We start from the raw sequence: 27,673 nt of genomic DNA, 5'->3' as shown, positions 1-27,673 counted from the left end.
AAGGAGAGGGGAGGATGACGCCTCAGTGGCTGTCCTGCAAAGGTGTGATGAGCTCTCCCAGGACTGACAGATATCCATACCAGAGTGATGTGGGGAGCGAGCATACCCATCTTGGAAAAAACAAGTACATGCTATTGGTAGAAAAAGGAGGACCAACTTCCTAGAGGGGAAACAATGACTAATAATACTTTTAAGGACCCTCAAGAGAGGATTATGCATGGTACCATGCTCCTAATAAGCCACATTGGGCCAAGCCTCTGTACACTCCATGGGGATCCAGGCCATGTTATAGCAAAGTGTGGTGAAGAAATTAGATGGTACCTAGCTCTCAGACAGAATAGTGTCTGGGGTCTTAAAGGCTTGTTTTCAAACAGGCAGTTACCTAAGTGAGGCGTCAACTAAAGCCGCATGGTAGAAGCACAGCAGCATTCTCAATCTAAGTATTGTAAATTAGGTCATCCAAATCCAGAGGGAATAGTATCAGAGCTCAAACTGTGAGATTCTGGTGTGCAGAAGGCTATGGATGATAGTGAAAGCCCAAAATAATTGTCCGGAATCTACACAGGGAATAAGCCGTCAGTGATTTCCCTCTAACCGTAATCGAGGGATGGGAATCGCCTGGCTATCGGACAGAAAGCATTGGAGACACGACTACAGTAGATTAAAGCTAAATCTGACTTGAATGGTTAAAACCTTGTCATCTGCTCTCCCTTTTGATGTATGTTGTGCTTGATCTGGTTTTTAATATTTTGTGAGGTTTTTCTTTTCATGTTGGGGTTTGTCTCTGTTGTATTGTCACGGTTGGTAGCCTTCTTGACTCTGTAACGTGGTTTTCTGTTTTTTGGCATATGAAACCCAGGATAGGCAAATCTCGGGAGACAATAACTAGAGTAAGTGTTCCAGGGAGGTACATGAGGGGACATGGGTAATGGGGGGCGGGGGAGGGAATGGCCTGAAAAGGGGGGCTGATATCAAGGAGTAAGACAATGTTTTGAAACTGACGGTGGTGGTGATTGTACAACACTGTTTGATATGATTGAACGTTGAAATGCTGATGTTTGAATTAGCGCCTAATAAAATGGTTGGGGGTGGGGGAGAAGCAACTTGGAAGAGAGGAAACTAAGCGTGTAGAAGAAAATGATCTTATCATGAATAACCTTAGCATCCATAAGTGAGAGCAAGCTACTACGAAAGAGGGTCCCACCGTCCTTTGCGGTCCTGCCAGATGTCGGCGCCCAGAACCCCTCAGAGCGACTCCGATGGCAGGAGGTGCTATCGCGGTGCAGGGGCGGCGGAACCAGCCCGGGGCTTGGAGCAGCGCCCACGGGTCGGGAGAAGCCTGGTGCTGCTGCTGGAAATAACCAGTTGCCAGCCACCCACCGGGGCCTCGGGCGGAGGACACCAACAAGATGGCAGCGAGCTCCAGGCCGCCCCTGGAGTCGGGCCCACTTGGCTGAGGAGCCGAGAGCCCCTGGACGGCTCCATGACCCCTCAGACGCGGAGGAGCAGCCCCGGAAGGCCGAGGCTGTGAAGGCCGCCTCCGAGGACGATGGCTTCCGCCTTGTCTTCACGTCCACCCCAGGCTGCCCGGGCCGGAAGTGCCGCCCGGGCCGGAAGTGCCGGCCAGCCCTGCCGGAAGCAGCCGCCCTCCAGCGCCGGCCTCGAGGACTGCGGTGAGGAGTGGCTGAGGTGCCGTGAGGCTGCCCCGTGGGCCCGCGATGGCCCCCAGGGCTCCGCCATCCACAGCCCTGTCGCCGTGGAGGAGAAGGAGGCCCACACGGGAACAAGCAAGCCAACGAGGGGCCCGGGCCCACTCAGCCACCGGTCCACAAGCCAAAGAAGGCCACCAAGCGCAGCGAGGGCCAGGCAGCTCTTGGGACCCCAAAGAAGAAAAAGGCAGAACTTCATGAGGCTTGCCAGCCGGGCCCAGACAAGGCCTCACTGGAGAAATGATGTTTCCAAGCCCCGGCCTCCCTGCAAGGGCTAGGCCTTGCTCCGTTGGCAGGTCCGGACTGCCCCCAGAAGACCCCAACCCTAACGAGGATGGAGTGGTTGCCGGGTCAGAAACTTAAACAAGGCCTGCCCTCTCTGCTCCCACTGAGGACTGGGGCAGACCTGCAGAAGCAAGCTTACTGTGGGTTTGCAGAGCCTGCAGATAATAAGACTGCTGGTCAGGTAGTCCAGCTTCCATCTCCCCGGGGCTGGATGGCTGATCCCTTTTGCTCTTCGGCCCCAGTGTGAGAGCCCTTCCACGACACTGAAGCCCAAAATAGAGCTGTCCCCTCAGTGTAACTGTCTGAAAGAGGAGGGCTGAGTCCCCCCCTGGTTTTCCAGACGTTTCTTACTCCACATCTGTGAATAGGCCCCAGAGCTGCATCCTGTCTCTGAGCCAGCCACATTATGGAAAATCGATTGTTGTGGACCCCAACAAGGAGACCTATGAGTACACCTCACACACGTGGGGACCTCCTGGCTACCCCCCAAGGTCAGCCCCATACGTCAGAGCTGCAGGACCTCAGGAGGCAGAGTACCTCTGTGGTTCGGTTTCAGAACAGTAGGGTTTTCCGAAAGGAGCAGAAGTTTCCACTGCAAGAAAAAGTTGCAGCTCAGCAAGAAAAGTAGAGATGGAAGTGGGGTGGGGGTTAGGGGTGGGGGTGGACACCGGGCTCTGCACTCTCCTCCGTCCCCAGCCCCAACCTTGATACTGAACAAACCAGAAGCTCACCTTACACTTCTTGTTTGCTTTATTGCTCAGTGTTAAATTTAAAAGAGAAAGAGAAGAAAATAAAATTCAGAGAACAAAAGTTTTTTTAAATCAAAATCATTGGTATGGTAGAAACATAAAACCGAATAAAAGATAAGAGGAAATGATTATTTTAAAAAAACAACCAGAAAATACAATAAAAAGATAAAGACATAAAACATAAGGGGGGGGAATTAGGAAATCTGCTTGGGAATTCCAATATTCAAACAAGGAAGCCCTGTCATCAAATTGATTGTCCTAGTGACCCCAGAGGACACAGCTGAACTGCCCCCATCAGCTTTGGAAGACTAAGTCTCTGTGGAGACAAATGGCTTCATCTTCCCCTGCAAGCTCTGTGAGTGGGTTTGAACTGCCACTGACCTTTTGGTCAGCAGACTAGTGCTTTAACCATAGCCCTAGCTATGCCTCCTTATTAAAACCACAAGGCATTCAAAAAATAGAGAAGAGCCGAGAAAAAAGGAGCAAGAGATAACCAAAGAAACAATTCAAGAAAACTTCTCAGAGATAAGATTATCCAGATTGCCAGGGAACTAATAGAGAGGTCTGAAGGGCTGGCCCAAATCCCAACTATGGACACCTACCCCCCCACCCCCCCCAGAAGAATGCACGTCAGAGGACAGCACTGAAGCTACAGCTTGGGGAGAAGGCACATCAGATCAGAGCACACAGGAGAAACAAAGAGGGATGTAGAGGGAGGGGAACACACCTGGCCCCCCAAGCCCCCAGGAGGCTATTCCTGCTCAGAGCAGACAATGCACAGAGAGGACCATAGGGCTGGCCCCACCACGAGACATGATGTCCCTCATTGAACCATAGTGCTATGGGGGACAACATTGGAGATACAGTGTGGGAATTGTGCCCAATCGACCCCATCACACTGGGGGCAAACACTAAGGGCATGCAACAGAGCAGCAATGGAAGCAAAGGGATGAAGTCCCCGGGGAATACCAAAAAGAGATGTTGGAGACAGAGTGTGGCACCCCATCAGACTTGACTGAAAAACACTCATAAAGGCCAACAAACAGACCTTGAGCTCTTTATAGGTTTTTCCATTTTTGTCAGTGGCTTTTTGTTGTTATTTTTGTTTTTGTTATTGTTTTGCTAGTTTTGACTTCCTTTGTTGTTTTGTTTGGCTTTGCCTGGTTTTTGCACTTATTAATGTCTCTGCATGTCTATCTAGATAAGATAGGCAGGATAAATAATTAGGAGATGAAAAGAATGGGACCGATGGTTCCGGGGGGGATACCGGAGAAGGGAAGGTGGGAGAAAGGAAGGGACGGGTCGAGGGTGTGGGAACCTACCCAGGACAAGGGAACAACAAGTGAACTAAAATCAATGGGGAGAAGGGCATAGGATGCCTAGTGGGGTTTAATCATGGGCAATGTAGCAGTGAGCAATTACTAAACCCGAATGAAGGCTAAACATGATGGTAGGACAAGAGGGAAGTAAAAGGAAATAGAGGAAAGAACCAGGAGGCAAAGGACATGTATAGAGGTCTAAATAAAGGCATGTGCATATGTAAATATATTTATATATAATGAGAGGGGAATATATATAAAGAATTAAGGTTGAAGATGGACATTGGGCCTCTACTCAAGTATTCCCACAACATAACAACACTTTGTTCTAATAATCCGGCATTCTGTAATGCTCATCTTCTCAACACAATCGCTGAAGACAAAATGGGTGCATAAGCAATTGTGGTGAAGAAAGCTGATGGTGCCCGGCTATTAAAAGATATAGCATCTAGGGTCTTAAAGACTTGTAGATAAACAAGCGGCCATCTAGCTGAGAAGCAACAAAGCTCACATGGAAGAAGCACAACAGCAACTCAATCCCCAGAGGGACCTCAGAAGAAAATTCAGCTGGTGGAAAATCCTATAGATCACCCATGGGGTCACATGGGGCTGGGGTCAGCTTGGGCCAGAGTCAACTCAATGGCCATTGGTTTTGGTCCTTCTTTTGAGTCACACCAAGACACCCCGTGTGGTCTTTTGGTGGAGGACACAGCATTTTATTGTGGTCTGCGTGAGTGTGGACAGAGCACGAGTTTTCCATTCAACAATCCACACACATTTCGTTTCGTGGCCTTCGCTGAGCTCCTCTTCACATAACAATACTCTTCCTACTGCTCCTGTCCCCGCCCCCGCCTCAACCGTTCCCTATTTCCATTGGCCGTCTGTCTGTCATGCCTCTTCCTGTCCCCAGTGCTTTGTTCTAGGGCAAATCCGGCCTTTGATCTGCCGTGCTAATTGTATGAGCAGCTCCTTCAGCACAGACGCTATTGTTTCCTTTATGGGTGTGTGTGTTGTTTGGCTACAACAGAATCCCCAGGAGTGGCTTCTGTTTCTGGTTTGAAGGGCAGCTAAGGGTCACTGTCTCAGGGGTTCCCTCAGTCTCTCAAACTGGTGGTTTTTATTATTTTGAATGTTGTTCCGCCTCTTCTCCAACTCTCTCTAGGATATTCTATTTCAGAGTTTGCCAAAGTAGGCCAGCGGTACTGCTCCCTGGGGGCACTGGGGCTGCAAAAGCACATACTTTCAGTTTATTCTAGATTGTGGGCCACAGTCCAGAGTTTTTAATTGCCAGGGGGCAATGTTTTCTGAAGAGGGTGCAGAAGGCCAAATAAGTTTGGGAACCCGTGTTCTATTGTTAGTGCAGTCAGCGCGCTCAATCGTGGTGGCTGTTGTTGTTAGGTGCCTTCAAGTCGGTTTTGTCTCACAGCCTATTATGTTAAAGAGAATGAAATACTGCCTGGTACTGACATCCGCACAGTTGTTCTGATATCTGCGCCCATTGCTGCAGCCACTGTGTCGATCCATCTTACCGAGGGTCTTCCTCTCTCTTTCACTGCTCCTTGACTTGACCAGGCACGATGTCCTTCTCCCGGGGTTGGTCTCTCCTATGAAGTCCAAAGTAAGGGAGACAAAGTCATTGCCTGCCAGGAGCATTCTGGCTGTACTTCTTCCAAGACAGATTTGTTTGTTCTTTTGGCTGTCCATGGTATTTTCAGTATTCTTTGCCAGCACCATAATTCAAACGCATCTACTCTTCTTTGGCCTTCCTGATTCAATGTCCAATTTTCATATGCATCTGAGGTGGTCAGGCACTCCGTAGTCCTCAAAGGTAATATAATGGTAACATAGTACCAGCTAGGCAGGGTCTATTCTTCTCGTCTCCAGCTCGTGGAGGCTGTGGCTAGGTGTACTCGGTGTTTCCTTGCAGACTGCGACTCCCTGTACTTGTAAGTGGATGTGGGAGGGTAGACAGATGATGCACCTGCAAGTAGATACTTTTAAAGCTACTTAGAACCCCAGCCTCTTTTTTTCAATAGCACGGAAGAGATCCTTTTGAAAAACCCTGACCTGAAGGATGCCATGTAATAGGTCTCCTGGGATATTGGCCACAAAGGCACTCCCAAATATCTGAATATGATCTCGTTGAACAATTAGTTTTTTGTCTCTTTAAATGTTAAAGGGGCTTCTGTTGAATACACGACCCTTGCTGCCAGCATATTAGATGCAAAGCTGCTTTTTAAAAACTCTATGAAAGAAATCCACCACTAGCCTACCAGTTGGTCATACCGTTTACCATGGGCTGCCAAGAGAATAAACAAATGTGTCTCGGAGACGAACAGCCAGGGCGCTCCTTACAGACAAGGGTGGCGAGCCTTCATCTCATGGACTTTGGACGTGTTATCAGGAGAGACCAGTCCCTGGAGAAGAACATCAGGCTTGGTAAAGTGGGGGGGGAGGGGGCGGGAAGCCATCAAAGAAATGATTAACACCACAGTGGCAGCAATGGGCTCAAACATAACAAGGATAGCGAGAATGGCTCAGGAGCTGGCAGGGTTTGGCTTTGTCGTACATGGGGGTGCTGTGCGTCAGGACAGGCTCAACAGCGCCTCACGGATGAACTGGGTCTGAAGTCAGTGTCCTGGTCAGAGAGGAGAGTCAGCCAACAGCTGTAAGAGTAGCTCTCAGGCCACCAAATAACTGTTTTTCCGTTGAACTATAAAATAATCTAACAGGGATCCTATAACAAAGTCTTATTTTGTACTCTTTAGCCCTGGAATTTCTCTCCCCTGATACAAGCAGTAATAGTAGCCTACACGCGTTGAAGAGGATGACTAATGGCCTGGAATTTAGGAACGAGTCCGTGACTGTTTATGGAGTGAAGCTGGAAGTCTGCTTATGCTGCAACCAAGGCTTCATCCTCAACTGCTCACAGTGAACAAAGCAAGAGACCCAAACCAGGATAGGAGCTGTAGTAGATCCATTGCCCTTGCAAGTTGCTTAATCTTTACTTAAGACTTTAAATTGGGTCCAGAAATTTGCTGAGTAAAAAGTTTCAAGATATGTGGCGGGCATATTAGTTAGTATGTTCAGTAGCTTTAGTCCAGTTCACGTTTTAAAGGTGAGTTAGAGAAGACTTTGAATTCACACTATCTTATACAAGAACTGGTGCACCGTATAAAATGAGGTCTGGTGGTACAACGGCTAAGTGTCCACTTGTTAACCGAAAGCTCAGTCGACTGGACCCACTCCATGCCTCCACGGGAGAAAGACTTTATAGATTACAACCCAGGCAACTGATGAGGCAGTTCTATTCTGTGACATGCCGTGACCGTGTGTGGAAAGCTACCGCTACCCACCACCACACGAAGTGAGCTGAGACAGCCGCTACATGCGTAAAAGAAAGAAAAGCCGATCCCAATTCTACCTTGCAAATCCAGCTGGACCGGAGGATGTACACTGGTACAGAGAGGAACTGGAAACACAGGGAATCCAGGACAGATGAGCCCCTCAAGACCAGTGCTGAGAGTGGCGATACGGGAGGGTGGAAGGAAGGTAAGGGAGAAAAGGGGCAACAGACTACAAGGATCTACATATAACCTCCTCCCTGGGGGATGGACAGCAGGGAAGATGTCGGATGGTGTAAGATATGACAAAATAATAATAATAATTTATAAATTATCAAGGGTTCATGGGGGGGGGTTGGATCAGGGAGGGCAGAGAAAAAATGAGGAGTTGATACCAAAGGCTCAAATTGAAAGCAAATGTTTTGAGAATGATGAGGGAAACAAATGTACAAAAGTGCTTGATACAATGGATGGATGTATAGATTGTGATAAGAGCCCCCAATAAAATGATTTAACAAAAAAAAAGACACCATTTTATTTGTTAAGTGGCAGTGTACTCCAAAGAGAACAAATGCCAGCTGATGAGATACCAAATCTGGGTTCAACCCTCACTCTACCTCCTCACTCATTTCTAAGACGGCACGTAAACCAAACCAGCGCACTGCCATTGTCAGTGCCTGCTCATGGCCACTCCGCAGGACGCGGCAGAACAGCCCCTATAACTCTTCACAAGAGCAGAAAGCCTCGTCTTTCTCCTGAAGAGTGGCTGGTTGTTTTGAACTGCTAACCTTGTGGTTTTCAGCTCAACATGTATTCCACTAAGCCTCCATCAGGGCTTCCTAAATGCCATGTTGTGAAGCTAAACTGAAATCAGTCTCCAGAAAAGCAAATGTAAGACCCCATGAAAATATTTACAAACACTGGTATGGTGGTGATGCGTGGGCCTGCCCACTGGAACGGTCGGTCATTTGAAACCACCGGCTGCTTCGCAGAAAAGAGGCAGGACTCTCTACTGCTGTAAAGTGTCAGAAACCCACCGGAGCAGCTCTACCCTGCCCTACAGGGTCACGATGAGTCAGCCGCCACTTGATGGCAGGGCGTGTGAGTTTGAGCTTTTGAACAAATAAAATGTTGTCTATCGTAGCGATGATGTGTATACCAGATACAATGCTGCCCTGTCTGGTGCCATCTTCATGAGTGCTGGCATGTTGGGGCCATTGTCCCGACTATGGAAGCAGTCATCTCATGGAGGGTTTCCCTTGCTTTCACTGACCTGTTCTCAAACATGGTATTCTTTTCTAGTGATTGGTCTCTCCTGGCCGATCCAAAATAAGTAAGCCGAAGTCTCGCCCTCCTCACTTCTAAGGAGTATTCTGGCTGTGTTTCTTTTAAGGCTAATTCCCTCATTCTTCTAACCAACCTCAAAACCAAACTCGCTGCGCCTGAGTTGATTCCAACTCAGAGTGACCCTCAAGAACAGGTTAGAACCGTCTCTGTGGGTTTTTGAGACTGAAACTCTTTATGGGAGTAGAAAACCTCCTCTTTCTCCCACAGGGTGGCTGGTAGTTTTGAACTGCTGACCTTGCAGTTAGCAGCCCAACGCATACCAAGGTTCCTCATTCTTCTGACAGTCTATGATACATTCATAGTCTTCACCAGTACCATGGTTCTAATGTGCTTGTGTTTCTTCTGTCTTCAGTTTTCATTGGGCAGCTTTTGAATGAATATTAACCACAACACCAAACTCACTGCCATCAAGTCAGCTGTGACTGACAGGGGCCCTATAGGACAGGCTAGAACGAACTGTCCCTGTGGGTTCCAAGACGCTAGTTCCTTACAGGAGTGGAAAGCCTCATCTTTCTCTCTTGGTGCAGACGGCGCTTTCAAACCGCCAACCTTGCAGTTAACAGCCAAATGCATAGCCACAACGCCACCAGGACACCTGCTGAATGAATAGTAGGCAACTAACAAGACCAGGATTTGGGGTCAGGCACCCCTAACCTGGCAGAGGAACAAATAGGGGTTGGCCTTCATTGCGGGAGCTCGTGTAAGCAGTGGGGTTACTGAAGGTTAGACTGATGATGACAGCGCCAACCGTGTCAGCCTTATGCCATCTTGTTGATTTTTAAGATTGTATCCATAATATAATATCCTCCTTTCAAAGAGATCGTTTGGGAAATTTTAATTATTGTATGTACACTTGAGGGGGCTTTGGAGAGTTTGTGGGAAAATTCCATTATATTTTTATTCCATTTTCCACGAACTTTTTACAGCCCCCTCATTGAAGAGATCCTGGATTTGATGGAACCAGAGCTGGAGACTAGAATTCTGAAAGCTGACCATCCAGGCAATTTAAGCCCTCAGTTTATATGTTCAGTGTCGAGGCACAACAATTTGTACAGATGACGATCAACTCAGCTGAAGTTCAACCCCAGGGGACGTCTGGCCGTCTCAGCACCTTATCACGAGCTCCAACCACACTCGGAAGTCCAAATGATATCTCTTCCAAGAATCATAGCTTGGTTTGGCAAAAAGAAAAACTTGGTTCAACACACCTAGATTTTTACAGTCCCTTTGTTTTTTAGAATTTTCCAACAGATGGTGGAAATGAGTGAATTTGTTTGCCTAGAAAATTTACCCAACTACATGGTGGTTTGAGGCTGCCACGGTCTCTTCTTGGTTAGAAGCAGCAACTCGTCTCCTGTATGTTCCGTCACCAGATGAAAAGGTAGCAGAGCGTGTCTATGTTTCCTGAGACAGCCGATTCTATGTCATTATCTTCTAGCGACAACAGGAAACATGAAAGTTGTTGTTTCTCGATATCTCTGATCTTCTGGGAAGTTCTAGGAAACTCAACAGGTTGTACATTTCTTCTAAAAATATTTCAGATACATTTTCAAAAGTCTCTCCTGGAAATGTGTAGTGACATTTCTGTAAGTGAAAATGGAAGTCTAGATTTGCAACTGACACAATGCAGGAGTAATTAGCACAGCAGCCACTGTGGAGGTTTCAGATTTTTAAGGTTTTGATGTGTATGCGGCAGTTTTTATTTTCGAAGCAAGATACTTTTTTTTGACTTGGGAGGGGCAGTTCTTATTATCCAAGCAAGATACACACTGTGGAGACTAAAAAGGGAAAGAAGAATAAAAGTGCCCCCAAAGGAATGTTCTTATATTTTACCACCCCATAACAAAATCTAACTATTGTGGTAAATTTTGGTCAATTTTCCCCCCATGTAATCTTATATAGTTGTGATTATATGATGATAAAAGTATGTGTTGCTTTTTGACATTTATCAGCTGGAAAATGAATCATTTATGTTATTTGAGCTATTTCTAAATCAATTTTTATAAAATATTTTCTGGTAATAAAAGAAATAAAAAGTTTAAAGATGGGTTAGTAGTAGAGGGGAAAAAATTTAATTGTCCATAACGCAACAATTCAAAGTGACCTTGGGTGCCAACAAGTTGATTCTACTCATTGTGCCCCTATAGGGCAGAGTAGGATTGCCCCATAGGATTTCCGAGGTGGTAATTGGAGGGGCCTTCAGGAATGCCATGGGAAATACCAGTGTCTTTCCACTGTGCTTTTCCTATGAGCTCTTTGAAGCGCCCTGACATCCAGGGACGCAGTGTGTCAGCCCCGCTCCTTCGGCACCACTGGGCAGGTTGGGACCACCAACATTCGTCAGCAACCAAATGCTTAAGCCTTTGCTCTATGTCTCACTTAACACGGCTAAGTAACACTTCTTCATGTCACGGGTTTGTCCTGCTGTGTATTTTCGTAATTTCCCATATGATGAGAAAAACTTCCGTTAAACTTGTTTTTAATGTCTGCATAGTATCATATGAATATATGATTTGTTTAACAATTCCTCTCTTCAGGCAAATCTTTCCTAATAGTGTAACTTTCATCGAATGACCCAGGTGCCTTAATATTCATATTAATTTCTGCTAAATAATGATAGTTTAAGAGATGCACTAATAAGCTATGAAAGAAAAATGAGTCGTTACAAATAGGAAGGCAAGATATAGCCATTCATGAAATATTTATTAAATGCCTACTGTGCACAGGTACTGTGCTAGGCTTTAAATATGATAGGCTGTGTGTGCATTTCCTCACTTTCCCCAAAGAGGATTTGTGCTGGTTTATAGACATGCCCAGGACTGAGGACAAAGGAAACAGGTATTTATAATGGGCCACAAATTTGATTGTGAGCATCCAGCGGTCACAGCAAATTTATTACATAGTTCACGGTTCCCTTGGGAAACCAAGTGCAGCTCATAAGCAGGCCTGGGAGAAATCTTCATCAGGAGGCACAAGATGAGCATATGATATTGTGGATCACACTTGAGCCTATGACGCCAGAGATCTGGGTTCTAGTTTTCCATCTGCTGTAACAGTGCAAACTGGGTAAGCCCCTGACCAGTGCTAAGGCATTTGTTTCCTTCATTTACCGGTCCTGTTTAAGTACCCACCGGAAGCCTATTGGTGTGACTAGTTGGAACAGAGGATCTTCTACATTCGATGGCTATCAGCTGGGGGCTTCAAAGTTTTTAAACAGCCATCTAAGATGCACCTCTTGGTCTTTGCAAAACCAGAGGGAAAGGCATGAAGGAAAGGAAGATTCCATTAGTCTACAGAACCCACAGACCACTCAAACCTTCACTAGAAGAACCAGATCGTGCCAGGCTACCACAATTGACCTCTCTGATCAGGATCACCATAGGAGGCCCTGGGCAGACGAGGAGAAAAATGCAGGACAGATTTCACAATTACAAACAAGACCAGACTTAGTGGTCCGATAGGAACTGGCGGCACCCCTGAGATTGTGGCTTGTAGATATTCTCCAAAACCTCTCATGGAAGCCACCCTTGGGACTAGCATTTAGCTCAACAACAGACAGACCAATAGCACGGTCTGCAGGACCCAAGAGGACCGGACTTCTCTGAACCATCAAACCTCGGAGACCCACCAACGTCCAGAAGGCAGGAAGGGGTGGGGAAGAAGGAGCTAGGGAACTAGCGAGCCCAGGGAGGAAGGGGGAAGACTCCTATTACACCGAGGGATTGCAACTAATGTCACAAAGCAAAAAAAGAATAAATGCACTGCTGATTGAAAAATTAATGTACTCTGTAAACCTTCACCCAAAGCACAATAAAATGTTATAATAATAATAATAGTGTTAAAAAACAAAGATGTCCCTTTGAGGACTAAGGTGTACCTCACCGAAGCCCTCCACAGGAAAAAGACCAGGAGATTTTTTTTCCCCAGTAAAGACGATAGCCACGAAAACGCAGTCGGGCAGTTCTACTCTGTACCACAGGAGGTCACTATGAGTCATAGTTGACTCTAGGGCACCTAGCATGCCAAGCACTAGTATCGCAAAGCACAGATTCTGGTAAAGCAATCAGCGCGGAGCTGCTCATTTGAATACACCACAGAAGAGTTAGAATGAGCAAGGGACTGTCCCATCTAACTCCTGCTGGCTTTTACGTTAGTCCAGACACCAAATACCTGTCTGTAAAATTCCATTATGTTTGCTAAAATCACTATCCTAAAATAAGAAATGTTGAATGTTTTAATAGGATCAGCTTGAGTAGGCTTCCAGTGTAAGCGGATCAAGAAGGAAAGAGTGATCATTTTCTTTTATGGCCTTGCTTTTCCTAACTAATATGCTGCCCACAGTCTGAGCTAACTCCAGTGGCTGGTTCGAGGACCGACCTGTGGCCCGACATGGCACCAGGAGCCTTTTCTCCTCTGTGGAGTTGCCGCTTGGGCCAGCGGTCCCCTGGAGAAGCTGCTCTGAGGGAGACACTCATGTTCACTCCTCTCCTGGCCGGCTCTGAGACTCAGCTGGTGAAGGAGTCATTCAACTCTGATCACCGTCCTAGTATACTTTCAACAAATCCCCTTCCTCATGTTTTGTTTACCTGTTTGTTTCATCTACTCGGGATTACATTTTGGTCATTTGAAACCTAGTGTGTGCCAATTCATTTAATAGATTATGAAATCCTTATAGCATCCCCAAAATTCTTACTGTCGTTTAGTCCAGTTCTTAGTAACCTTGCGGGACCAGAGTTACCCCTTTGGGTTTCCAAGACTAAATATTGACAGGGCTAGATAGAGTCATCTTTCCCCCATGGAGAAGCTGGTGGATTTGAACCTCTGACTTTGTGGTTAGCAGCTCAATGCGTAACCCACCATTCCACCTTATAGCATAGATCTGTAAGATGTTATCCTCTGCATCTGCTCAAATAGTTCCCAGATGGCATAAATAATTAAGTGCTTGGTTACTAACTGGAAAGTTGGTGGTTAGGAAAGATTGGCCATGAAAACTCACTCAGGGGCACCTCAGAAGAAAGGGCTGGAAATCACAGTCCTTAAAACCCTACAGAACCGTTCTGCCCCAACACACATGGAGACGCCAAGAGTCAGAATTAACTCAAAGACCCCTGTTTGGTTTGGAATTTCTATCTAGTCCACCCTGAATTGTATCTGATCCTTCTCCTTAACTTAAGGAACTTTGTTATTGCAGCGATTTAAAATCTGTCCTGCAACTGTTCTAATGTCTCTCTCTGCAGCCTGTCCATCACACTATCTGAGAATTCATTTAAGATGAAATGGATTTCACTTGGAAGAAGGCAAACTCCAAGCTCCTTAAGTTGACAGACCCACTTGTTGGCTAATTATTCCTTAAAACAGTGATTGTGCATAAATACATACACCCTGTCTATTTTGAGCCAGGAACTGCTCTAAGCATTTTGCTTTAATTAGCTCATTTGATCCTCCCAAGCCTCCGAGGTAGGTACTATTGTTACTTTGGCTTACAATGAGGAAACTGAACGCACAGAGAGATTAAGTCATTTGCCCAAGGTCACAGAATTATGTGCCTGGTGGAGCTGGAATTCCTGTGACTGTTTGCTGCCAAGTCGATTCCAACACATCGCGACCTGCCTCATCGGGCTTGCCAAGAATATATTCATCTTTAAGGGAGCAGATTGCTTGCCGGCTCTGTTCTCCAGGCTGGTGGGTTTGAACCCCAGACCTTTCTTTACGCAGGCGAGGGCTCAGCATTGTACCAGCAGGTCTCCTTGGCATCCCATTGGATGAGGAAGGCAGTCTTACACTTTAGCAGGCATCAGAACAAACCAAGGTACTGATTTAAAATGCAGATTTCTGGGACCTCCTAACTCGGAGCCAGGCCAAGAAAAGGCATGCCGCAGATACACGGGTGGCTCCTCTGCAGCCTTTAGGGGGCTTAGGTTGGATTACCGTTCTCTTTACTTTTCTAAGAGAATGAGATTCTGCCCCATGGCCGTCACATTGAAATGATACTGACCTGACTTCAACAAATAATAGCAAACAAGCACCCTTCAGACATCACCAGAGAGCTTAATCTTGAATGTCTGCCACCTCGCTCATTGGAGAGCAGCGGAAACAATGGATGTTTGAGAACGACCTGACCAAAGAACGTGCTTACCATTTAATCGACCGCCAGCGCTAACTCGGTATCCCTCAAACAAAATGAGGTCACCGCAAATCCCAGGCTTGGACTTTGCTTCCCTGTGGAAATGCTGTCCGTCTCTATCTAGGCTAACCTGGCTCCCAGTCAGTGCTCACTGCAATCTGGATACGGTCCCCATCATGCTGCCCAAACCGCGGCTTGTGAGGTCAGCAGCGTAGACTGGGAGACTCTGCAGTTCAGAGGTGAAGGAAGGGTTTAGCTTGCTCAAATCCTGCTTTGGCCACCTCCTGACTTATTGAACACTCTCGGTGGCTCATTAGGAGGGTCTCTGGTGGTAATGGCGGGTTATATATGAGTTGAGCTCTTTGTCCAAACCAAAGGTCAGTCATTTGAAACTAACAGCCTCCTTCTGAGGGAGAAAGATGAGGCTTTCTACTCCTGTAAAGATTCACAGTCTAAGAAACTCACAGGAGCAGTTCTACTCTGTCCTACAGGGTCACTCTGAGTCAGAACTGATGGATGGCAGTGCGTGAGGGCCTCCTTAGAAGCCCTGGTTAGTGTGGTGGGCTAAGCGTCGGGCTGCTAACCACAGGGTTGCTGGTTTAAACCCCACCTGCCATGCTCCAGATGCAGCCTTTCCCATAAAGATGTATGATCCCCAAAACCCTAGGGAGCAGTTCAACTCTGTCCTATGCGGTCGGTGGCTAGGAGTCAGAAGAACTCCATGGTAGCGGGTTTTCCGTGTGCTTCATTCTTCTTATCCTAAGGTATTTGAGGAGTGACACTATGCTTGTCAGGCGATAGAACAGTCTGTCACATGGTCCATATTCAATCCCAAGCAGCAGCAACAGAACTGAAATCCAAGTCCCTTGCTACCAAGTGCGTTCTGACTCAGAGCATGCCTGTAAGACACAGCAGGACTGCCCCATGCGGTTTCCAGGGCTGTCAATCTTTGTGGAAGCACACTGTCTCCTCTTTCTCCTATGGAGCCGCTGTGGAGTTTGAACCACTGGCCTTAGGTTAGCAGCTTAACCAGTGTGCTGCCAGAACTCCAAACCGGCGCCATTCACCAGAAGGGATACTCATTAGGACAAGGACATTGTGTTTTCCACAGTGTCTGCGAACAATGCCCCCATTGTCCATCATATAGTAGGTACTCAAATATAAATTGAATGATGATTTCAGTGCCAAGGCAATGGCATTTTTAGGTTCTTTCCTTTTTGGCCTTTGTGAGACCATGGCTCAAATAGCACTTATCTTATGCCAGGTCCCGTCTTCAGCACTACACGCAATCTTATGAAATGCATGTAATTAGTATGTATCTTTTATAGATGGTGAAACTGAAGCATGGGGCAATTTAGTCGTTTGTTTAAACTTACACAGCCAGCAGAACCGGGATTGGAACTCAAGAAATCTGGCTATTACCTTAACCTCTGATTTTATTGTTGATAATTTCTTCCTCCTTGAAATTCTCCTCTGCTGGTTTCTGGGTAATCAGCCTCTTCTCACTGCTCCAATGCTTGTTTCACCCGCTCCTTTCAGAAGGGTTGGCATTTCCCAGCACTCTGCCTAAGGTCACAGTCCCTTTCCCCTTGACATTCTCGCCAGTTGATATCTGTGTACTCTGTACTCTTACGGTGCCTAAAGCCTGATCTCCATCCCAAATGTCCTTCCTAAGCTTCAAGCTTCCGTGACCAATTCCTCAGTGGGCCATAATCACACTCAAAATATGCAAACTAAACTTATTATTCTCCCTGAGACATGTGCATTTCCCTCTCCCCCAAGTCAATTGTCTAGAAAATGTTACCACCACTTTTCCTATCACTGATGTCAATATCTGAGTCATCCAAAATTCAGCCCTATCCCTTTCCCTCCACACCCAGTCAACATTCATATCGACAATTTTACTTTCTTTCTCACAACTATTTCCTTCATTCTGGCTGTCATACCCTGATGATGGCTTCCTAACTCATTGCCCTAGCTCTAATCTGCACCACTTTCAGCTCCCTCATCACCATCAGTCACTCTGAAGAAAATGCTAAAACTGTGGCATCATTCCTGATGAAGACTTGAATGACTTCCTTTCCCTAAAGGAGAATAGCTGGACTCCTTGGCACAGCACACAAGGCCTCTCCATGGCTGAGCCATCCTCTCTCTCCCGTTCCATCTCTTTCCCCTCCTTCGCTTGAACGCCACTTGCCTTAGCCATTCTGACCTCCTTGAGGTCCCAGACTGGAGAACTTTGTGTTCTTATAATGCTGGGATTTTACAGATCATCTCTCTGAAAGTCTGCGCCCACTTGTCTCCCGGATCACTTTCTGCTTCTCCAACAATTAGTCAGAAAGGTATCAAATCAAATACACCAGTACAAAAGAGGTAAACACAACAGATCTTACTCTGACAGACTGCTGTAAAATGTCTTCTGGTTTACTCATCTCAAAGAATCAATACTTTCTTCTTCTTCTTTTTAAATACACCTCCTGTGCTAGGCTTCTTGAGGGCAAGACGTAGGTAGGAGCCCTCTTTGTGATCTTCCCACAGCAGCTGATACCTAGTGAGGGGGGCCTTTCGGAACAGATTCCCCAGCAACCTGTCACTTGGATGACCTTGGCCAGCAAAAGCACAATAAAATGGTAGATCTGTGGAAGAATTATTTTTCTTCATTTGAACTTCTAATTTATTTTCAGATTTTATTTCTAACTAGCCTGGCACATGCATACCCTGTAAATACGTTCTACACATATATACACACATGTGCGCACACATATAAGGCTCCTTGGCTAATGTCAAGAGTTAATGTGCTTGACTGTTAAGCAAAAGGTTGGAAAGGTTGGAGTTTCGAGTCTACACAGAGGTGCCTTAGGGAGAGGCCTAACAATCTACTTCCAAAAAAATCCCCTGGAGCATGGTTCTACCCTGACTCACGCAGGTCCCCGTGTGTCAAAAAGACTCATCAGCAACGTGTGGGCTGCTGTATATGTGGACGTTAAATATGCAAGTGTATATTTGTCTTCTTATGTTCGTATTAATAAATGCATCTTTAAAAATAAGCCCACCTAACCTTTATGGCACAAATTTACTGAAGTCCCTATAGTAAAATAATAGAGATTGAGAAAAACATTACTGTAACTTATACCCAATCACATAGATTATTTCATTTGTCAAGAATATTTAGATCCTTGTTCATGTATGTGCAGATTGTTTTCTATCCGTATTATATGATGGCATGTTTGTTCCACCTCTTCAGTTGAAACATCAGGCACGACTTCCCAATTTGCTTCTGTCTTCCTTCCTCACCCTCAGCCTTTCCATTGAGAAACCAGTGGCAACAGCTAGGTGTGCATCCTTCTTCCACCCCTTTCTCTGAATTGATCTGTTATGTCTGCAGAGGGAGAAGGAAGAGTTTTGTTGTATGCTTTGCAAAAATGAGACTATCTAGCTGAGAAAATGTCATGGGGTCCCCTTCTGACTCCTCTGGCTCCAGCAGGGAGAAGGAGAATCCAATTCCATACCAGTCCGAGGCCGACTGCCACCAGGCAGAAGTCAGACATGCCTCTGCCCTCCATCTGTCTTTATCCTATTCTGACATCAACTGTTCTTCCCACAGCATTCTACTGCTCTGCTGGATTGGATAGTCCATTGCAATGGCCACATGGAACTCACAGACAACATTCAGTTAGAGCTTTTTTTAGGGAAGTGAATAGGTTACCACAAGTCAGGATCAGAAAGCATTAATAGACTTCTTTTATCCATGGCAGTGCCTCTTCTCAACCATCCTGGTAGGCATGTTTCTCTGGTCTGCAGCCTTTCAGCCACGGGGGTCCCTTTGCCTCTGACCTGTTCCCATGCCCAAAGGCATCCTGCGCTGCAAGCCAGGTTCCTTCCTTCCCTTGTTCCTGGGCTAGAAAGCCCACTGCTCTGTCTCATAGTCTTGGAAGCTGCACCAAGCAATTTTACTTTACCACAATAACACTTCTCCACCCCCCTTCATTTAATCATGCATGAAAATCTCTCCAGGATAGTAATTAAAAATCTAACACACTCTTTTTGGTATCTAGGATCCTCTGGTATGGGCATAATCATGTGACATTTCACTCAGCCATTCCTATACTGAAGGACATTCTTGTTGCTTCCACTTCTTTGCTACTACATCAAGTGCTGCAGCAAGCAATTTGAATATACGTATCCTTGCCTACTGGCTCTCTGGGTGGCACACATGTTAAAGCACCAGCCTACTAATCAAAAGTCTGGTGGTTCAAACCCATCCAGAGGTGCCTTTGAAGACAAGACTTCAATCTGTTCTGAACAGTCACACCGCCTTAAAAACCTCAGGAAGCAGCTCTACTGTGCACACATGCGGTTGTCATAAGTTGGAATCAACGCAATGGCAACTGACAAAAACTAACCTACAGGGGGCAGTGGAACGCACCCAGGGGTGCTCACAAGAAAGGGCGATCAGGCAAACTGCCTCCACAAGGATTACAGCCAGCATTCGGTTCTGTTCTGTAATCCATGGGGACACCATGAGTTGGAATCCAGTTCAGGACAACAAATTTGGTTTGGAGTTGGGTTTTGTATACTGATGCTTATGTTGCTATGGTAGATGGTCCTGAAAATAGGAGTTGTTCTTGGAAAATAGATTCAAGCATGATTTGTCAAAAGTAAATCAATGAAAATGCACTGTAACGCCATGCATTCCGAGTTCAGTCACTGATGACAATGATCTGGATGTTGGCTCATGTCATTCCCTATCAGCCTTTGGATGGGAACAGCTGTTTCCCAACGACTCACAGTGTGCATCACGGGATGAGCATGTGTACAAGACAGAACCTGGCATACAGCAGCTGAGATGCACCAATGCGGAGCCTGCTTCCAATTGTGTTTACTAGCTGAGTAATTGTGCCAGCCTGGCCGATAATCACATGTGGGGCTAATTGAAAGGTGGAGGGATAAATGGGTGGTGAGCCTCACCTTTCTAGTTCTTGGGTCTCTTGCTTTGTGATGATCGCACCAGGGTGCAGCTGCCTTAGCAGTTCCCTGCTTCAGCTTGCAAGATTGACTTCCTACAAGACATCCCCAAAGAGAAGCCACATGGACCTATCCCGATGCAGCCCTGGGTGCTGGAGCAGCCGTGTGGAGACCCCTGCTAGTGTTGAGATGCTTATACGTTTGCTGACTCAGCTTGCCTCTGGCAGTCGGCATCATTGCCTCTGTTTTGTGAGGTGGAGGACTTTGTGGACTGGTGTTGGGTTAATGTTGGACTTGTGGGCTTGGGTAGCATTGGGTTGGGATGTTTTCGTGATGCACACTTTCTTTACATAAAACTCTCTTATACATGAGTTGCTGTGGATTTGTTTCTCCAAAGTACCCAGACTAATACACTAGCCCTCTTGACCATGGTAGAGGACTGCGTTATTTGAAACCTTATTATGTACGGGATCCAGAGTGGGCCCCTGCTCCTTTGAGCTAAGTAAATGGCAATGTGCTTTCAACACACCTGAGCTGCGGGAGATCTCAACAATGGCATTACTTTGAGACTGGTAACTGAAGAATTACGAAGGTGTCAATAAGACAGTGGGTGTGAAAGAATATTACATTAGGAGTCGGTCCTAATGTTTGGCTCTGCCAACTTGTCAGCATTGTGCCACTCAGAGCAAGCTTCAAAACCTCCATATTCAAAGCAAAGCTAATAATACTCATGCTTCCACTTTACAGGGAGGGACAAATGGAATTATGTAAATGCAGTGATTTGCAAGAGCTATACATACATGAGTGATGTTAATATTCAGACTCTTGTACTGTCTGTGGAGGTACCTTTCCTCTTTCTTTTTTGACATCGGCAGGAAAGAACACATCGTCCTTTAAAAGAAGGTTTAGCCATCATGGAATGCACTCTAAAAGTACTGATTCCTGCAAAAATAACCGACTTCTTGTCAGGTATTGAGTCTGTCTGCAGATATTGCTCGCTGGGCTTCCGTGACAGTGAAAATATTTACAAAGCTGCCTCGGTTTTGAATGCTTCAAAGATAAATGGGGATGAAATAAGAGAATCTGAGCTGTTTTGTTTTAACGTTTCTTCCCTCTTTCCCTTAGTTTCTATTTTTAACTCCTGTACAGTATCAGATGCAATATCCTGGTGTGCTTTCCCTAGCCCTGGCTCCCGCCCATTGAGTACACACAGGCTACAGGCATCCACCTATGGTTGGGATGGTTCCTGCCCATCTCCTGCTATGTTTACTGTGACTGGACAGTGAGAACTTGGGACCTCTCTGGATAAATAGTCCAAAGATGTTATGGATGGCGATGCCTGTGGACGGAGTAGCAAGAACCATGTAGCAGACATGAAAGATCCTTCATCTCAGAAATAAATGGCACCTTTCCATCTTCACTCTTCCACAGCACAGAATGTTGGCTTACGATATTCCAGAAAACTCAATGCCAGTTGAAGACTGGCAGTTGGCTCCTTCCAGCTGTTCTGAAAGGTATTCTCTTTGCAGGAATTTCAAAGTTGGTCACAGTCAGGGCTCCCGATTTGTCTGCTTAGCTGTTTCTCCTCTGCGTCTTCCCTTTGGAAACTAGAAGAAACGGGGTGTTTTTCCAGTAGTTAAAAGGATTCGGGAAGTTATGGAGACCTTGTAGCTAAGTTATCACAACTGTTGGCGGTCACTGGTAGATTCAGTGAGGGTGTGTGTGTGGGGGAGTATTATCCTTTGTGGGGGCCCATGAAATAAAATAAATTGATTAATAGCAGCATGTTGTATTTTACCGCTCCACAAGGGTACCCCAAAGAGAGGCAGCGAGCTCTTGGAGCAATTTCAAGCTTCAGATTTCTTGAGTCTTCAGAAGCCATCCTTTGGGAGCCTGACTTCATTTATCATAAGTGTGCATTTGTCAGAGAAAAAGAATGATAAGAACAAACTTTGGTGACTGAAACTACTTTATCTGAAATCCTTGAAAAAAGTTTTCAGTTTAAGTCCTTCTAACGAGAGGCTTGTTTTGCTGATCATTTTACTTATTCAGAGAGTTAAAACTCTATTAAAATTTGAAATGTAACAAGTCACATGGAAATGCAGTAAATAAATATAAAGGGACATATTCTCCTCAGTTTACCAAAACCTGGGAGGAAATGTGATTTTTAAAAAAATCTTCCTTCTTTCCTTTAAGAGAAACCCAGACTTGAAATTGGTAAATTGCTGGAGCGATTACATACATCATGGAAGAGCTCTTGATTTTCCAAGCGTCATATAGCTCTCTTATAAACACCCGGCCTTCTTCTCCTGTAGCAGAGTGCATATAGTTCAATGTACAGGAAATCTTATCGCATGAAGCAAAATACTGCTATCTCATAGAATTAAAACTTGTGATTTAATTTTGTATCTATATAGTACAAAATGAAACAGAGAATTAGTAACTACTAGGGAGAAACCTTAGTTATTCTATAGTTTTTACATAAATCAGAGTTTTAAAAATTTCCAGAATTATCTAGAATGCAGACAAACAAGTAACCTGTAAAATCTCTCCCACCAGAGTAACTTGCATTCATCCTGGGTTACGCAGATCTTGAAGAAGCCCTGGGAACACTGTGGGTTGGGTGTTGGGCTGAGGACCACAGGGTTGGAGGCTCAAAGTCAGGAGCTACTTCATGAGAGAAAGACGAGGCTGTCTGCTCTTTAAAGATTCTGTCTCAGAAACCCTGTCGTGGAGAGCGAGGACTCAGAATGGACTCGATGGCAGTTTGTTTCGGGTTATGTAGCTCTTGAGGACACCAACTTGAAAGATTAAATTGAGTACTGATTTTGACCGTAAGGGCATCGTGTATACACAGTGGAGAAGCTCTGACAACATTTGGGTTTTTTAAGTTTATAACCAAATGGAAATTGTGATTTTTTTACAACCCATCATGAATCTTTCTTGTCCATGCAAACCCACATCTTTCAAGTGTTCTCGTTTCTGAAATTATATGGGTAGTAATACTGAAAGTAAGATTAATTGTAAGGATTATGCCATAGCAATGTAGGATGCTATAAACAGGGAAAACTGGGTGAGGGCTCTATGCAAACTAGTGTACTGCCATCAATCGCCTCGCGTACATATGGAACTTGACAGTGAAAGAGGAAGACTTGGTGCGTTTGAAGGATGGTGTTGGGGGGGATTATTCCAAGTACACTGGACTGCCAGAAGAACAGACAAATCTGTCTGGAAAGAAGCACAGCCAGAAAGCTCCTAGAGAACTAACGGTGACACTGGACACATGGAGGAGGAGGGACCAGACCCTGGAGAAGGACATCACGCTGGGAAAAGTTGAGGGTCGGTGAAAAAGAGACAGACCTTCCAGTCGCTGGTTTGACACAGTGGGTGGATGCAACAATAAACTCAAAAGCAACCACTTGTGAGAATAGCACAAGACCTGGTAGTGTTTCCTTGTGTTATATATAGGCTTGGAACTAACTCAACTCTGCAGAACATCAAACAACAATACTGTCTTCTAAAATTTTCTGTAACTATAATTTGTTCTTTAAAAAAAATCTGGTCTTTAAAAAAGCAGGAGGGGGGAGCTTCCTCTTGGTACAGAAAGTAAAGCATTGAGCTGTAAACAGAAGGTAGGCAGTTCAAGCCCACCAGCCAGTTGGTCTGTTTCTCTAAAGATTTACAGCCTTGAAAACCCTCTGGGATACACTCTACCCCCATATGGCCACTATGAGTCAGAATTGACTTATTGATAATGGGTTTGTTTTCTTTTGTGATTAAAAAACAAACCAACAAGCGCAAAACTAATTTCTGCTTCATACAATCTCCTGATTCTAGAGTGTTTCCATTATCTGTAAAATGTTTAGCATTAAGAGTTAAAACAACAAAGCCCACATGGAAGAATCACAGGAGCCAGTTAGGGTGCAGGGTGGCAACAATGATACATACAACTTTCCTCTAGTTCTTAAATGCTTCCTCCCCACCACTATTGTGATCCCTGTTCTACCTTACAAATCTGGCTAGACCAGAGGATGTACACTGGTACAGATAGGAAGTGGACACACAGGGAATCCAGGACGGATGATCCCTTCAGGACTAGTGGTGTGAGTGGCGATACCGGGAGGGTGGAGGGAAGGAGAGGTAGAAAGGGGGAACCGATTACAAGGATCTATATATAACCTCCTCCCTGGGGGATGGACAACAGAAAAGTGGGTGAAGGGAGACGTCGGACAGTGTAGGATATAACTAAGTAATAATTTATAAATTATCAAGGGTTCATGAGTGAGGGGGGAGTGGGGAGTGGGGGGGGAAAGTGAGGAGTTGATATCAGGGGCTCAAGTGGAAAGCAAATGTTTTGAGAATTATGACGGCAACAAATGTACAGGTGTGCTTGACACAATGGATGGATGGATGGATTGTATGAGATGGATAAGAGTTGTATGAGCCCCCAATAAAATGTTTTTTTTAAAAAGAGTTAAAACAAATACTCTGGCAATATTTTCCCTTTGGAAATAGCACATTACTGAACTATTTCCAAACCCCTATTTAATTTTGGGTATCTTCGTACCTAACAAGAATAGTACAGTATAGATTTTTATTTCAAGGCAAAAAGCACAGGAAAAATTTCTTGCACCTATTATCTCTAGTAAGTTTAAAGCATATCAATTTCACTTACTTTCAAAATTGGTTTATGTTTAGATTTAAGGGTTAGGATTCACTTATATTTTATAATTATTGAGTGTTAAGATTCATTTATATTTCATAACTAAGCATTTTCTAAAGTGAAAATATGAATATGTAGATCTTCTGAACTTACATCTATAATACAAATATATGCAGTTTCATACGCCACTGAGAATGTGAAATGCATCTTAACTGGCATTTTAAATACTATTTTTCAAATTATTCAGATTTAAATTATTCCCTTAAGCTCATTCCTTTATTGGTCTTATATTTCTATAATCCACATGTATATAATAGATTTTGCAACATTTAAGACTATATCAAGTGTATTCTTGTGACTATCATTTTCATCAGGGCTTAGAAATACTGATGCTTACTGCTATTTCTATGATTAGTTTGATACTATTTCTGAGTTTGACTCTTTTTCATTACCTAGCTATCTTTCAGGGCCTGGTATTTTGATTTTTTAATTGATATTCTATATATTTGAAATGGCATTTTTATTTCAGCTGCTAAAGTATTCGATAGCGCCACCACTCTAGCTGAGGTGCTGGTGTGTTGCCGTATAAATGTTCAAAGTACAGCTTCTAATGTTGAAAAATAGAAAAATAAATTGACCTTGATGAAGTGTGTCTTCTTTTGTCTGTTCCCCGGAAAGTTTATTTCAGGTATTTCTACTGCTGAAATGATTAGCGTTAACAGCTTTTTCCCTCCATTTTATTTTACAGGGTCTCTTCATCTTCCTGATATATGAGGTGTACAACCCAGAGGTAAGTCGGCCAGGAGTATCTCAAGGCTGACAGAGTGAATGAGAGAAATGACAGGTTTCTTATCTTGATAACTGAGGAACAGAGTTGGCTTTTCATATGAGTGTCCTACTGCCCTTCACGCTTGGGCTGGCTTATATGCATCCCAGCTTACTCTTAAACACCACCACCCTGAACAAAGGGACAGCCTCATTTCTCATAGGCATTGACTAATATTTTACCACTGCCTTAAGTTTTTGAATTTCAGTCTCTGGGTTAACACTTTAGCTGGACTTGAGAGCATTAAGGCTTCGCAGCGAAAGAGTGTTCATATATAGTAGCAGGAAGTTTGAAAAGTACCATTTGGGGCACCTCCAACTGCTCATTAGTCTTTCAAGCTTTTGAGGTATCGACTCAGAGATGTCTTGTTTTTATTTTTGTGGGGTTTTCCCCCCAGAGAAGTCTTGAGGTGTCCATTATGCTCACTAGGATTTCAGTTGTGACATTTCTAAGTTACTTAGCTAGAGACATTGTGAGAAAACGGACCTGCCATTTCATTCATATACGACATAAAGAAGCAATCATCTTCCAGTTCTTATTAAAAATCTGAACTGTTTTGGTAACGTTGATGGCAGCCTATGTACAAGTATGCATAACACAATTACCTGATGGAGTTTTATAAGATTTGTAAGAGCCCCCCAATCAAATGATGAATAAAAATAAAAATCTGATTTATAAATGTGCTTCACTAGGAAGCTTGTTGGTTCCAATTTTTTGCATACTTAATACGCAGGTCTCAGTGTGGGTCGCTTTGAGTCAGCATCAATGATGACCGTGAGTGAGATAATGAGGGTGGCCTAAGGGACAAAACAAAGCTTCCCCTATGGGTTTCTAAGCTTTAAACGTTTAAGGACCACAAAGCTTTTTGGCTGTGATTGACTGGCACAGCTGAACTGCTGACCTTGCGGCTAGCAGCCAAGAAATCCACTGGATTTGGGTGAGCACCTACTTCAATGTACAAAACCCACTGCCAGCAGTCCATTCTGACTCACATATTGAGCCTAAGTAGGTTTTTTTTTTGGGGGGGGGCAGAGGGGGAGGGTTTCTGATACTAAATCTTTATGGAACCAGACAACCTAATCTTTTTCCCGCATCTGAGCAGCTGGTGGATCTGAACTGCCAACTCTGCGGTTAGCACCTCGACGCCTCAGGCATGAATACTTAGGTTTCCTTTTTGTTGATCTGATTTTGCTTTCAAGATTTTACTTGGTAATTTCTCTTTAAGAGATAGAATTAGTCATTTCTCATGCATTTTCCAGTGTTCTATAGGGGGGAAGGGAGTGGCAGGCCTGGTAGCCAGTCCTTCAGATATAATGGGCAGTAGTACAACGTGGCAAACACACTCATTAGCCCAGACTGCGGAGGTATGAGGGCATTTAAATGACATCTGATGGTGATGAAGTATGTGTGTGGGTGTGTTTTACAGGGCTGCTGCACCTGGATCACACGCCGTTTCCTTTTCCAGTAGCCTTCAGGTAAGTTGGCAGTATGACCTTTCTTTTTTGGTCTGCATTGGTACCTCAATTGCAGTTTCACAAAGGGCTCCTCCTCTAAATGCGGGGGGGCAGGGAGGAGACGCGCTCATTAACAAAGTGTTACCAAAATTAAGCGGGATACCCAGGCAAGCAGTTTTTTGTTTTTTTTTAACAAATGTTAAATATTTAGCGTTTAATGCTTTTAGGTAGAGCTTAGAATCAAAGCGAGTTAAGTGATCCATTGCATGGGTTTGGATTTGGATGCAATGCTTGGATTGCAAACTTCACCGAAAGCCCCAGCCTTCAGCCTCAGTTTACCCCCATCTCCTCCAACCTCCTCCTCTCCAGCTCCCACGCCACGCTGCAGAACCGTCCCCCGTTAACTTCCCGCCCCTTGGATTCCACCTCCTGAGCGGACCCCAACCCAGAGCCCCCCCCTCCCCCCAATCATTTTCATCTCCTTCAACACAGCCCACCAACCACGACTAACCTCCACAGAAGCCCCCTCTCGAGCGGGGCTCCAAGTCCCCGCCCCGCCTAGCCCGGGCCGCCCCTCCGCCCAACCGCCCCAGTGATTGACAGGCAGGCCGGGCGGAAGCTGCGGCGCAGGCGCGCTGGCTCCGCGGCGCTTCCCTCTGGCCGGGTCGAGGCGTTCCCAGCAGGCACCGCGCCGCGGCTGCGCAGTACCGGGGAGGCTTTTAATTCCATTGTGGAGAGGACGGCGTTATTTTTATTAACTGGAGGCGACGGCGGCTGCGGCGGCAGCGGGACCCGTAAGTGTGGCCGGGGGTCCCGGGGGCGGGAGGGCGAGCCCCGCGGGGGAGGCTCCGAGCGCTGCGTGTCGGTGCCGGAGGCGGCGGGGCTGGG

The 27,673-nt window shown here is 45.3% G+C and overlaps 1 protein-coding gene across 1 annotated transcript in view; it reads left to right on the top strand.

The window, feature by feature from the left end:
* Positions 1-921: 921 nt before the first annotated feature.
* ZNF281 (zinc finger protein 281) overlaps positions 922-27,673 on the top strand; it is a 31,788-nt gene continuing 5,036 nt past the window's right edge. The window contains exons 1-4 of the mRNA XM_004699786.3: positions 922-925; positions 1,496-1,673; positions 2,363-2,485; positions 27,389-27,579. Of these exons, the coding sequence (XP_004699843.2) occupies positions 922-925; positions 1,496-1,673; positions 2,363-2,485; positions 27,389-27,579 (496 nt within the window). The remainder of the gene's footprint in view (positions 926-1,495; positions 1,674-2,362; positions 2,486-27,388; positions 27,580-27,673) is intronic.

This window comes from Echinops telfairi, unplaced genomic scaffold (genome assembly GCF_000313985.2).
Source record: "Echinops telfairi isolate 266 unplaced genomic scaffold, ASM31398v2 ScPeMD7_7424;HRSCAF=8462, whole genome shotgun sequence".
Taxonomy (NCBI): domain Eukaryota; kingdom Metazoa; phylum Chordata; class Mammalia; order Afrosoricida; family Tenrecidae; genus Echinops; species Echinops telfairi.
This window is presented reverse-complemented; position numbering and strand designations above follow the sequence as displayed.